Here is a 12865-nt window from a genome sequence, read left to right on the forward strand (position 1 = left end):
CCAGCTCCCCCCAGTTTATATACTGGGCATGATGTCATATGGTATGGAATACCCCTTTGGCCAGTTGGGGTCAGCAGTCCTGGCTGTGTCCCCTCCCAGCTTCTTGTGCCCCTCCAGCCTTCTTGCTGGCTGGACATGAGAAGCTGAAAAATCCTTGACGTAGTATAAACACTACTTAGCAACAACTAAAACCATTGATGTGTTATCAACATTATTTTCCAACTAAATCCAAACCACTGCACTGTACCAGCTACTAGTAAAAAAGTTAACTCTATCCCAGCTGAAACCAGGACAGCTCCTTTGAGATTTGTATATTGAGGTCTAATGATTATCAGTAACTATTCTGCAGCCTGAATTCTGAGATTTCATTCTAACAGGCAGTACCACGTAAAAAGTTTTAAGCCACAGACAAGTGAAAATTGTAATTTTTTTAAAAATTATTTTTAGTTAGTGACTTACTTTCAGGAGTCAAAGGTGCCTAAGTTTAGTACACACTGATTTTCTTTATTATTTAGTACTACATGTTGATAAGGTATCTAACTAGTCCTTAGTGGTATAATAAAGAAAATGTAATAGGCTTTATACATACTTGTCATAGTACATAACAGAAAGAGAATGTTTAAATTCTGCCTGCGTGGAATGACTGGATGCTGTTTGATCTCCATTTGATTCATTATAAGGTTTTAGAGCATTTCATCTCGTTTGAAGAAATATTGCCAGGAAGCAGACCTTTATTAAGAATATGTATATATTATTTATGTATATATATAAAAATAGTACATATTAATATACATATTCTTGAAAATTTTGCTGAAAATACTATCATAGTTATGTAAACTGAAAAGATTTCAATATTACTTAATCTTATTTTGGTGAAAAAGTTTTGTTTTGAGATGTAAGGTAATTAAAATAAAAACTTGTTTTATTACTTATTGCTCTTTTATATTGCAGTCAGTTGGATAAGAGTGATCTTTTCCATTGATATGTTCAACACAGATTCCCACTGTGTCGGTTTTGTTAAGCCTGCTTTTCTTTTTTTCGCTTAGTAATTTTAGCTTTAATTCTTGTTTATGTTAATAATTTTATTATTTTTATTAACAGAAAATAATTTTGAAAATGTGAAAGAGTAAAAAGCAAGACAAAGCATAAAACTATTACCTCAAATATAATTTTGAGTTTAAACCACCAATTTTATGTTGTAAATTAAAGACTGAAGATCTGTAGTTGAAAAGGTATATAGTACTAGCACAGTTGCTTTCATGCCCAGTTAAATGTAATAAGTAGTTTTGTTAAATACTGTGCTTGTTTTACAGTGTGTTTTTAAGGTGACTTCAGATTTACTGCTGGGAAAATCTTTAACGTTCAAAGTAAATTGTCCTATCGGGGAGTTTTTGATGTCCGATACGGACAAAATACTATGATAAACAAAATAGCTAAATTCCCTGAGGCAAACTTACTTCATTACCTCATTTATAGATCAGTATGCCGAGTTTAAAAAGAAAGGTGATTGCTCTGGAGCAATTCAAATGGCAGAAAATCTTGTGATAGTTGAACTGAACTAATAATTAAGCTGAGCAACAACAAACTTTGATAGAGTAACAGTAGGAAAAGAAAAAAAGCCAAGCAAAAAATGTTCTATTTGTTGTACATATTAGTCCTAGTTCTTCTATAAAACTAATAGAAATTGGGTTGTTTCCAATACAGATCTCTGTTTGATTATCTTTTGCAAGACTTTAAACTTAATTTCCCACCTTACATTTTCCAGTTAAGAAAAGGAGCATTTTGTATCCAATATTTTCAGATTGTTTACTTTGGACTTTATCTTAACAAATTGATTAGAACACAAGCTGATCATCCTGCTGTAAGAAATAATGTATTGTTTGCATATCTATTCAAGCTTCTTTATATGATATAAAATTACAGTATATTACACTACTGTATTTGCCATGCTGAGCTACACATGCATGACTTGGATGCATATTAATTAATGCTGTAAACTATTAACTCTGACCTAATACTGAAGCTGGAATGATAAGTAGGGAGTGCTATGTTGCCACTTCTGACCAGCACTATGTGGGAGTTTTTTAAGTGTAAATTGTCGTGCCTGCAGGAATTTGGGAAAATCACAGCTCATGAGCTGCTTCTGTTGAAGTGTTGGCTTCCCTTTGTACAGAGATCCTGAAAGAACCATGGAAAGTGCTCTTGCAGGAGTCATTGCCTTGCAAAGAAACAAGATAACACCAGTCAGCTGCCTGATAGTATCATGGCATAACAGAAAATAGTTTGTAGGGACTTAATCATCTGGAGTAGCAGTATTGGACTGGATTATTTAAAGGAGATATTTCTGTGTCAAATGTTTTGTATTTTTCTGATATATGGTGAGAAAAGTGGGGGGTTTTCCTCCTTACTTACATATGTTCTTGAAAGATTGTTATTTCCTTCTACCTCAGTGAAATCCTCTTGATCGTCTTAGTTTAAGATTTATTTTCCTGAATAGTAGATTGAAATATATCTGGTAGAAATGAAGTTTTAATCTAATTGTAAAGATATATTTGAAGGAGAATTTATGTGTACCTCTGTGAATTTAATTGAGGAGAACACTTTTAACAGATTGAGAAAGTCTTTTAATTTGTTTATTTAATGTTTTATCTGGGAGGAATTTCAACCTCTGTTGCGTTTAATCTATTTTTTACTTCCTAATATGTTAACTAGATATATGGCATATTTATGAAATGAAATAGTCAATAAAATCATGTCATTAAGTACAATATTGTTTGAAAAAGGTGCCTTTTTTCCTTAATGAACTATTAATTATTGCATTCAGCAATTGAAAACCAGTAAGTCTGCTTAAAGACAATGTACAAGTTAGAATTTGCTAAATTGATGTTCTGGATATTTACTCATAAAATATGTTTTGTTGAAACACACACTGCTTACATTTCTTTAAAGATCAGTAATTGTCTAATTACGTAATAGTTTGCAATAAAGCCATTTAGAACTGGGAAAGTGAAGTATTTCTGTCTTTGCTTAAAGTAAGAACATAGTCTATCTGTGAAGATTTTTAATTACTACAAAATAAACACTATAGAAAATTAATTGCACTAAGGGGTTTTTTGTTGTTGTTTTGCAGTCTCAGTTTGAACTCAGGGTATTCCATATTCGTGGAGAACATGCTGTAGCAACTGCTCAGCTGGAGGAAACCATTGCACGTCTGAAGAATGAACTCGATAATAAATTAAACAGAAGAAATGAAAAAGCAAAGGATATTGGTGTTTCTACTGAAGATGATAACCCACCAAAGACATACCGAAATGTATGTATACAGACTGACAGAGAAACTTTCATAAAGCCTAGTGAAGAAGAAAACAGAGCTGTGAAAAATAACCAAATGGTACCCAAAAAGCTTAATATTTCTTCTTTGTCACATAGTATTTCTGCCCAAAGTGAAAATAAGGACAATTACAATGCACAGTCTTCAGAAAGTGTCTTGTCTTGTCAACCAAAACAAATGCTGCTTCCTCCACTACCACCACCACCACCACCACCACCACCACCACCTCCTCCCCTTCCTGATTCTTCACTACCAGGTTTAGTTCCTCCACCACCACCTTTGCCAGCAGGTCCAACTTCACTGACATCTGAGTTTGGATCTGGTCTGCCACTGCCACCTCCACTTTCTGAAGGCTGTAGGAATTTTCAAGCGCCACCACCACCGCCACCACCACCGCTTCCAGGGTTGGGACCTCCTCTTCCTCCTCCACTGCCTGGATCTGGTTTACCTCCACCCCCTCCACCTCCTGGGCCTGGGTTCTTTTTTAATAGCACTTTATCTTCAAACCAAGGTCCTCGAAAACCTGCCATTGAACCTACCCGTCCCATGAAGCCTTTGTATTGGACACGGATACAATTACAAGGTAGCAGGTAAAATATATTTATTTGGACTTAGAGTTGTTATTTATAGGCCATGATACAAGGGTATGTATACTATTTAAGACTTAATAACAAAAAGTTAACGGTCTAGGAATGTATAACAAAATCGGTGTAGAGGCATGGAATTTACATGTTTTAAGAAAAAAAAGGAATCAGTTCTAGAAGTCTAAAAATAGATCATAAGAAATTATTTTAAAATATTAGATATAAATTAAAATTATATGCATTATAAATGAAAATTGTGTGCATTATAACAAAAAGAAATTTTGTCATTTTTTTCCCAAAAATCCGAGTACTCCATGGACAACTCTAGTGACAGGGTGGTTCCTAGACTTGGCACTGAAGAGGAAAAAGGTATCCAAGAGATTAGAAAGATTTTTTTTTGTTTTTTTAAATCTTAATTAGAATTAGAATTGAAATGTTAAAGTTTGGTCAGGTGAGAACTTAGAGTTTCATTTTTGCTTTCCAGTCACTTCAGGTGATACCATCTTCAGAGCACTATGTTGTGTCATCCTCTATGATTCCAGTTCTAGAAACAGTTAAACTGGAACCTAACCTCTGTGTATAATTCTGTCAGAGCAGGAAAAGTAAAGCATATGTATAAATATATGCAGCTCAGGAACCTGTAGCATGAAGCATCCATTATGGAGGAGTCTCAGTACTGATAGAGACCTCTGTAGTTTAAAAAAAAAATATTAAAAAAAAAAAAATTACCAGTCTTACTGTGATTTAGTGCTGGGATAAAACGCTAGATATGCTTGAGGGAAGGGATGCCATCCAGAGGGACCTTGACAAGCTTGAGGGAGTGGGCCCATGCAAACCTCATGAAGTTCAACAAGGCAAGGTGCAAGGTCCTGCACCTGAGTTGGGGCAATCCCCAATATTAATACAGGCTGGGGGATGAATGGATTGAGAGCAGCCCTGCAGAGAAGAACTTGGGGATACTGGTGGATGAAAAATTGCGTATGAGCAGGCAATGTGCACTCGCAGCCCAGAAAGCCAGCTGTATCCTGGGCTGCACTAAAAGAAGCATGGCCAGCAGGTCAAGGGGGGTGATTCTCCCCCTCTACTCTGCTCTTGTAGGACCCCGCCCAGAATACTGCATCCAGCTCTGGGGCCCCCAGTACAAGACAGACATGGACCTGTTAGAGTGGGTCCAGAGGAGGGCCATGAAAATGATCAGAGAACTGGAACACGTGTCCCATGAAGAAAGGCTGAGAGAGTTGGGGTTGTTCAGCCTGGAGAAGAGAAGGCTCAGCGGGGACCTTATTGCGGCCTTTCAGTATATAAAGGGGTCTTATGAGAAAGATGGAGAAAGACTTTTTACCGAGGCCTGTAGTGACAGGACAAGGGGCAATGGTTTTAAACTGAAAGGAGGTATATTTAGATTGCATATAAGGAAGAAATTTTTTACAGCTAGGTTGGTGAGAAACTGGAACAGGTTGCCCAGAGAAGCTGTGGATGCCTCATCATTGGACGTGTTCAAGGTCAGGTTGGATGGGTTTTTGAGCAACCTGATCTAGTGAAAGATGTCCCTGCCCATGGCAGGGGAGTGGGACTAGATTATCTTTAAAGGTCCCTTCCAACCCAAACCACTCTATGATTCTATGAAAGTAGTCTAATAGTATATACCATTGTAGCAAATCTAAAGTTACTATGAAAAATACTGTTTTATTGATTTGTTTATAAGGGATCATTTGGTGAACAGGTATAAACAATTTTTGGACAGTCTTTTTGAAATGATCCCACAACTTTTGTTTATGCTATCCATTTATTCAGCTGGCAGGAGAAAAGAAGTACTCCCATTTACACTTTCTGGGCCAGCATGCATACCTTACTGCCACAGTGGTATGTGATTTCAGTGCTGCTCAGCTGCTCTTTTGGATTTTGGCTGATTCTAACTTTACTTCAAGGGTTTATTAATGTAACATAGAGCTCCATTAAGAGGGCTGGCTCACAAAGTATTTTTGGGGGATGCTTAAGTGACACAGGCTATTTCTAGTTTAACAAGGAGTTGCTAGAATCATGAAATAAAATTCAGGTCCTGTGTTATGCAAGTAAATGATTATTCAGGTCTTAAAATTCAAATCATTATTATCTGTGTTCAAAATTATTTTGGCATAAGTGCAGTTACAAAGATGGTAAGTTTATTTTAAACGTTTTAATAAATTACATTATATTATTATATATGACTTAGTCATAACATAATATAATAATATTATATATGCTATACTAGATATACACACACTATATTACACACTATTATATGCTGCGACTGTATTATATATTATTATATATTATGAATTGTTATATTACAGATAATTTATTATAGATTACCTATTATAATAATAAGTCACTATAAATTATTTAAGTATTACAAATTATTTACGATTATTCTTAATCTTTTATTTTAAGTTATTTTTAGGATTATGTTTAAATGCTGTTAAAGTAAATATCTGCATTTAAATGTATTTAAATATGAGTTTTATTTTAGTTTACAGCTTTTTGTCTGAATTTATTTTGATGAGAAAGAATCATTATTCTGCTATAATAAAGCATTGTAAGGTGTTAATATTTTATATAAAATGTTTGACAGGAACAAACAGTTAATGAAATGTCAGTTGTATTCTTTCAATGACTGAGAATTAAAGGCATTGAAATATTTTGGAGCAGGAAGTTTGAGCATTTTCGTTTTACTTTCCCAAAATTACTAGTGAAAAATTGTTTCATAGTGAATAAATAGTTGGTCCATAAATATACCTTATTGTAATTCTTCCTGTTGATTCACTGAAATAAAAATGTTTGTTCTGAAATATTGCTGGTTCATCAAGCTTTTGCTGATTGCAAGATGAGGTCTAAGTCATAGCTTTCTGGTGAACTACCGGTCACCAGATGTCATGGTCCAGCATTTTCATGGTCTGCACTAGAACTGGAAACTTCTTCAAGGGTCTGCTGCTCAGATCAGCAGCTATCCAGGACTTCAAAGTTCTTGTTACAAAGCCAGAAAGAAGCCTTCATTCTTCAGTGTGGCTGACACTATGGCTTCTATCAGGGAGAGTGAAGCTATGGAGCTGTAAGCATGTCCTGTGACACAGAATATGCTGCATCAGCAGATGCTAATGGAAAAATTACAGTTCCTTAAACATTCATGATAGTAAATGTACAGTTGAGTATTAAGTAGGAAAAAATCCTAAATTTGAAAAAAAAAAATTAATTTTAGTTCCCCTTAAATTGGTAGGTATTGCGTTTTGTTGCATATTACATCTAATAAAAGTATGTTTAGTGACATCAGCCATTTGTATTTTATAGGGGTTTTCATCACTTTTTTTTTATTGCAAATAATTTCACTGCCTTTTAGTGACATCTGCTGGAAGAAGTGGGCCCACCTTCTACTGATAAGCAGACAAGAAGAGCACTCAGAAGTTTTGTCCCACATATTTTCCTGAAGCATTGAAATTTTGAAACAAAGCTCATTCAGAATTGAAGTGCTGTGTTTGCAGCACTATATAGTATTTTCCCCAAATCCAGATAAAACTAGAGGATTGTGTAAACAAGTTCCAAAGTGTTCCAAAACTAAATCTGATCTTGGAAGGCAAAAAAAGAAGGAAAGATAATTCCCATTTAAGATTTACAGTTGGTTGAATGGAGCAGAATACTGGTTAGTCTCTTAAAATATAGGCCGCATAATTAGTTCCTCAAAACTGCAGCAAGGATAAATATGAGCATACAACATCTGCAGCTAACATGAAGTGAATCAAGTCCTATACAAATGACCCCAAATGGTCTTAAAATATGCTTGAATAAAGTTTGTTCAGTATTTGTTGATATTGTTTATTTTTATAGGTCTAAATAGATTACTGGGAATTCTCAAAAAAGCCGCTGTTGAAATACTCCTAATCCTAGTTGAAGTAGCAGAAATCTCTTGAGATGTATTTGCACAGGCTGCAGTTGTAATATTTGGTTGTTGTACAAAAAACTGTACAATATAAAGAATGCATTTAGATAGTCTAGCAGGCGTGGATACTGAATAGCTAAACTTTTCAGTACAGCCTTCTGCAAAACAATTTGAATCCTTGCAAGAAGAAGGTATAGGGAAGGAATGCTGTTTGTATAGCAGCAGTGTATGTTGTTTTGAGTTTTAAATCTATTATGAATTTTCATCTATTATGGTTAGATCTATTATGGTTTTTCATAAATGTTTATTGGAAATTTTATTATTACCTTTCCCTTTATAGGAAAACTGCAATGCCAACATTATGGGAATCACTAGAAGAACCTGATATACTTGATACTACTGAGTTTGAATATTTATTTTCCAAAGACACCACTCAGGAAAAAAGAAAACCATTATCAGAGACTTACGAAAAAAAAACCAAGGCCAAAAAGGTATTTATTGTTTCTTTGTGTTTGCTTTTTGTGTGTCACTGTTTAGTTTTACATTTTAAGAAAACTCCCTTTTTATTTATTGTTGAACGAACAGATAATAGATGGGTTTGTAAATCTCATTTTAAAGCAAAATAGGTGGATTGCTGATTCAACTCTTGCTTCAGAATGTGGGGTTATTATTTATCTTGGAAGATTTCATGTCTGCACTTGAACTGATTTATTATTAAAGGTTGTCATTAAGTTACTTTAGCAAATGTCTCTTCCATTGAGATGAATTTTATTGGAAAAACAAAGTATAAAGCAAGATAGAACTGTTAGATGTTTTGAATAAGGAATGCCAAAACCTTTTTTCTGGAATAGCTAAAGAGCTGTGTCAGGAAGGGACAGGACAATCATGTCTTTAATGGCCAAAAGTTTATCCAGTAGCTATGTCATGACTGTAGCACAGATATTTTCTGTCTCAGACATGATCCGTTACAGAGAGAGCTTGTACTTGTCAATTACTATGTGCAGATAGGACAAAGAAATGGCATGAGTAGGATTTGCTGCAGGAAAAATTCTAGGCTGAATAATAATCGATACTGTTTTCCTAAAACAAAGTGGTTATATATTAGAAACCCATTTAAATATATACTGTATCGTAAATCTCTTTGAGTTTACCTGCTTGGAACCACAAGAGGGCACTTTGTATGTAAGCTATGCTATCTACCTTCAATTTTATAATACATATAATGTGAAATATACATACATAGATACATATCAGTGCAATCGGATCTTTCAAAACACCTTTGATCATAAACTTCCTGTATTGTGTCTTAGCACAATGGTTAATGAGAAGTGTAAATAAGGCCATAGAATTTATAAAATTCAAACTCATGTGATGCAAAAAGTGAAAAATGGGGCCAGCATGGGGGCATGCTGGCATTTGTAAATACACCCTAAAGAAATTATTAATTGTTACAGTCCTTCAAATGTTAGATTGAGGTTGGACATGAACATCTCTGTGAAAAACATTTTGACATATTTTACTTGACAAATGCTTCAAGCGCATATGGCATGTAGTACTCAGCTGTATCTGTAAATCCCCTAAGTTCACATTTCTGATGCCCTCTTTCTAAAATTTATTTTTACATTTCATTAATTTACCTCTTTCAGAAAGAATTATTTAATAGGAAATACAGATTTCTAAAGAACTTTGAAGAAGAATGTAACCAATGTAACTTTAATGGAGAAATAATATGCACAAAGTTACCTTTGTATTTCAAAATCTCAGCAATTAAGTGAATATACCTATTTCTCCAGGTATGTGACAGCAAACCAGATAGAGAATTAGGCCTGTATTCTGAAAGATGAAATTACATTATTCTTTTTCGTTGCTGCTTTGTAAACTAACTTATTTGCTACAGCAGCACAATTTTTTAATGATCTCTCTTAATTTTATCCAAAATCGAATTGGATAATAGTTATATATGTATGATACAGGAAATAATGGTATAATAATAATTACTATTTCTTGTGAGAAGCCAATGTATTTTCTTACAAAGATATCTTCTTTATTTATGTCACTGTTTGAATTATTCTGTTTTGTTATTAAATGTAAACTTATTATTTTAAGACTAGGGATATATTTACTGAAATTAATGAAATGAAAAAAGTTCCTTTAAAGTACTGTGTGAAAATACAAAAATAAATCCCCTAAGAGATAAATTAAGAGTTATATCTATTACTATGTCTTTAGTTTGGTAAAACTCATGGGATTATGATCATGATGTTACAAACCATGGGAATTGTAGGGCTTTATGTGAAAATTTCAAAAACTCATGGTCAAAATATTAAACTTTCCGTCATTTGGTCAATTTAAAAATGAAAAATAAATCAGCTTTTAGAATTCAAATGAAATTTGAATTTAATTGAGTATAGAAGCATTTTCTTATTGTATATCCTGTCTTTCCACCTCTCTCTCTTAAATGACTAGTTAAATGACTCTGTTAAATAGTAGCAGCTGAATATTTTTACAGACAGTTGTTCCTCTTAGATGGTCCTGTGTTTTTCTTTGTCTCTCTGAAAGCCCAGATATCTGCAGACTGGCTCCAATGGATCAATCTTGGTGGGCTGCGAGTGGTACAGTAGTAGAGAGGCATTTTATTTAATTACAGGAGGATTTATTGGTAGATAGTAACAGAAAGCTCCTGTAGATTAATGTAAAACTATCAGTTCTGCTGGCTTCATTTGTGCTTTCTCGTACTTTTTCCCCGCTCTCAACTTTTCTTGGCTTTTCTAACAGTTAAATATATCTACTAGGGTTTCAACAGCAATCTTTTTCTTTGCTTCAGTACAGAAATTTGTGCTTGTCTGATCTTAAGAATGCTACAAGTGTCACAGTGTATGGAATTGTATAGTTTGGTTAAAGATGCTTTCTACAGACGTTAAGAAAGACATATGAATCTTATGAGGTTCATCATATATTATAATCTTTAGCTGATGCTGTGTCATTTTGTATTTCTTTGTAAATTCCTTTCTCATGTTCTATAAAAAAACCTTCCAGAGCAAGATATAGGTATAGCGATAGAATCTGGAGTAGTAGATTGTGTTTGAAATAAGTAAGCTATTTTATTTAGTAATACATGTTAGTGCTGACCTATTCACTGCATTAAATCTCTTCTCCTCTGCACAAACTTTGTCCTATTTCATACCATCTTATACAAACAAAGTTCGGCCTGCTTGGTATTTAGAGAAATGACAGACCAATAGGTGGTGCAGGATTGCTTATTAAAACATGATTACTTAATACTTTTCTCCTTGAATAAGAATTACATCAGGGCCTCACAATCAAGTTCCTTATGCAATTGGAAGATTCTGTCTTTCAAATTAGAGGGGAATTGTTTCTCATTTAACTGGGTCTTCTTTATAAAACTAAGGAGACTTTAACAATTAGTGGTCTGTTGAATTATGACTTCTTTACCATCTATTTACATTTCTCTTGCAGTTCCAAATAAAATAATGTTATTCAATTTATTCTCAGAATTACTATTTTTGTGAAACGAGTCGGAATAATCTGTATGCTTAGTCTGTGAAATGAATGCTTCTGTGGAAAGCATCACATTAAGCCTGTAGAAATTTCACTTTATTCTATTCTTACCCATTTGTCCCCCTAGTAGACACCTTATGGCAACACAGATTAAAATATTCACTGTATTCTGCGCTTTTGTTGCTTACAGCTGATGGACATCTACCATTTTCAGCCAGAAATATCTAAATCTTGTCCTACATAAATGGAATGGATGGTCTGTTTTCCAGTACCATTTGGCAAGTTATGCTCAGAAGGGAAACTTCTGACTATATATTTATATTCGTATATATATTTATACTCATATATATAATGTACTTACAATATAATATATAATTTGTAAAATAAATATTTATAATATAGAATATACTCAGTGTCAACATAGGAGAATATATTGAGGATTCTTTGGGCATCTATGCTGGGTCTGGTTACCTCGATATTTTCACTTATGACCTGGGTAATGGAATATTAACTCTACAGCCACCACCTAGCTGCGAGAGGCTTCAAATGTACTGGAGCAGACCCTTTAGAAAGCTTTCATGTATCAGAGATGTGGTCTAAAAGATAGAGATAAGCATAAAGCTAATACGGTTAACCACAAGGTTAATACAGTTAAAGATATTCAGCTACCTAAAAATAAGATGGAGAACAACTGGCTAACTGACTAGGTAATAGTTTAGCAGAGAGGATCTTGGAATTACAACGGCTCACAAGAGGAACATGAATTGTCAAATCGTGGTACTACTGAAAAAGGAAAACAAAACTCTGATAGGTCGGTAGAAGTATTGCTTGCAAGACAATCTACTCAGCCATGTCTCAGTTAAGACCTGCATCTAGATTTAGATGCTGCAACCCTTCATTAAAAATGTTTACTAACTGTAAAGAGTCAAGAAGAGTGAGAATGATGAAAAGTGTAAAAGTAGTCTCTGAGAAAAGAACTGAATTATTATGATTGTTTAGTCTAGAAAAGAGAAGGTTGATTGGGACACAGAGTAGGTGTCATCCAGTGCACGCAGCTGCGGCAAAGAAAAATTATGACAGGCTTTCTAAGAATAAGGATACCAAAGGAATGTAGAACAATTTTAGCTAGAGAAATTGTGTTTCTGTATTGGGAGATCTTTAAGAAAATTTGTTTAGAATGATACACATATAGTTGATACTGTCTTAAAGTGTAGAAATGCTTTGGATGACATTTTGAGTGCCTTTCCAACATCATGATTCTGTTACTCAATTAAAAGGCTAAAATCCACTTTCTGTCCCTTGTCCTATGGATGGAAACAACTAGCTATCCTTTTTTCCAGAGTTGAAGCACTTTCATGATTCCTAAATTCATTGCTTTCGTGCCTGCCAGAAAATGGCTTATTAATTGAGTTACACTAGTTTCTAGAGGCTATCAACCTGACATGAGGATGAAATTATTAGAATTTAAATGCAGTAATTAAAAAATAAGGTGTTCTAACAAGTAGGTGGGGAAAAAAAAGG

At 34.1% G+C, this 12865-nt stretch overlaps 1 protein-coding gene across 1 annotated transcript in view; it reads left to right on the plus strand.

The window, feature by feature from the left end:
- The window catches only part of FMN1 (formin 1), a 189729-nt gene that overhangs the window by 89755 nt on the left and 87109 nt on the right, over nucleotides 1-12865 (plus strand). Inside the window, exons 5-6 of the mRNA XM_050898323.1 lie at nucleotides 3131-3921; nucleotides 8166-8316. Of these exons, the coding sequence (XP_050754280.1) occupies nucleotides 3131-3921; nucleotides 8166-8316 (942 nt within the window). The remainder of the gene's footprint in view (nucleotides 1-3130; nucleotides 3922-8165; nucleotides 8317-12865) is intronic.

This window comes from Gymnogyps californianus, chromosome 5, assembly GCF_018139145.2.
Source record: "Gymnogyps californianus isolate 813 chromosome 5, ASM1813914v2, whole genome shotgun sequence".
Taxonomy (NCBI): Eukaryota; Metazoa; Chordata; class Aves; order Accipitriformes; family Cathartidae; genus Gymnogyps; species Gymnogyps californianus.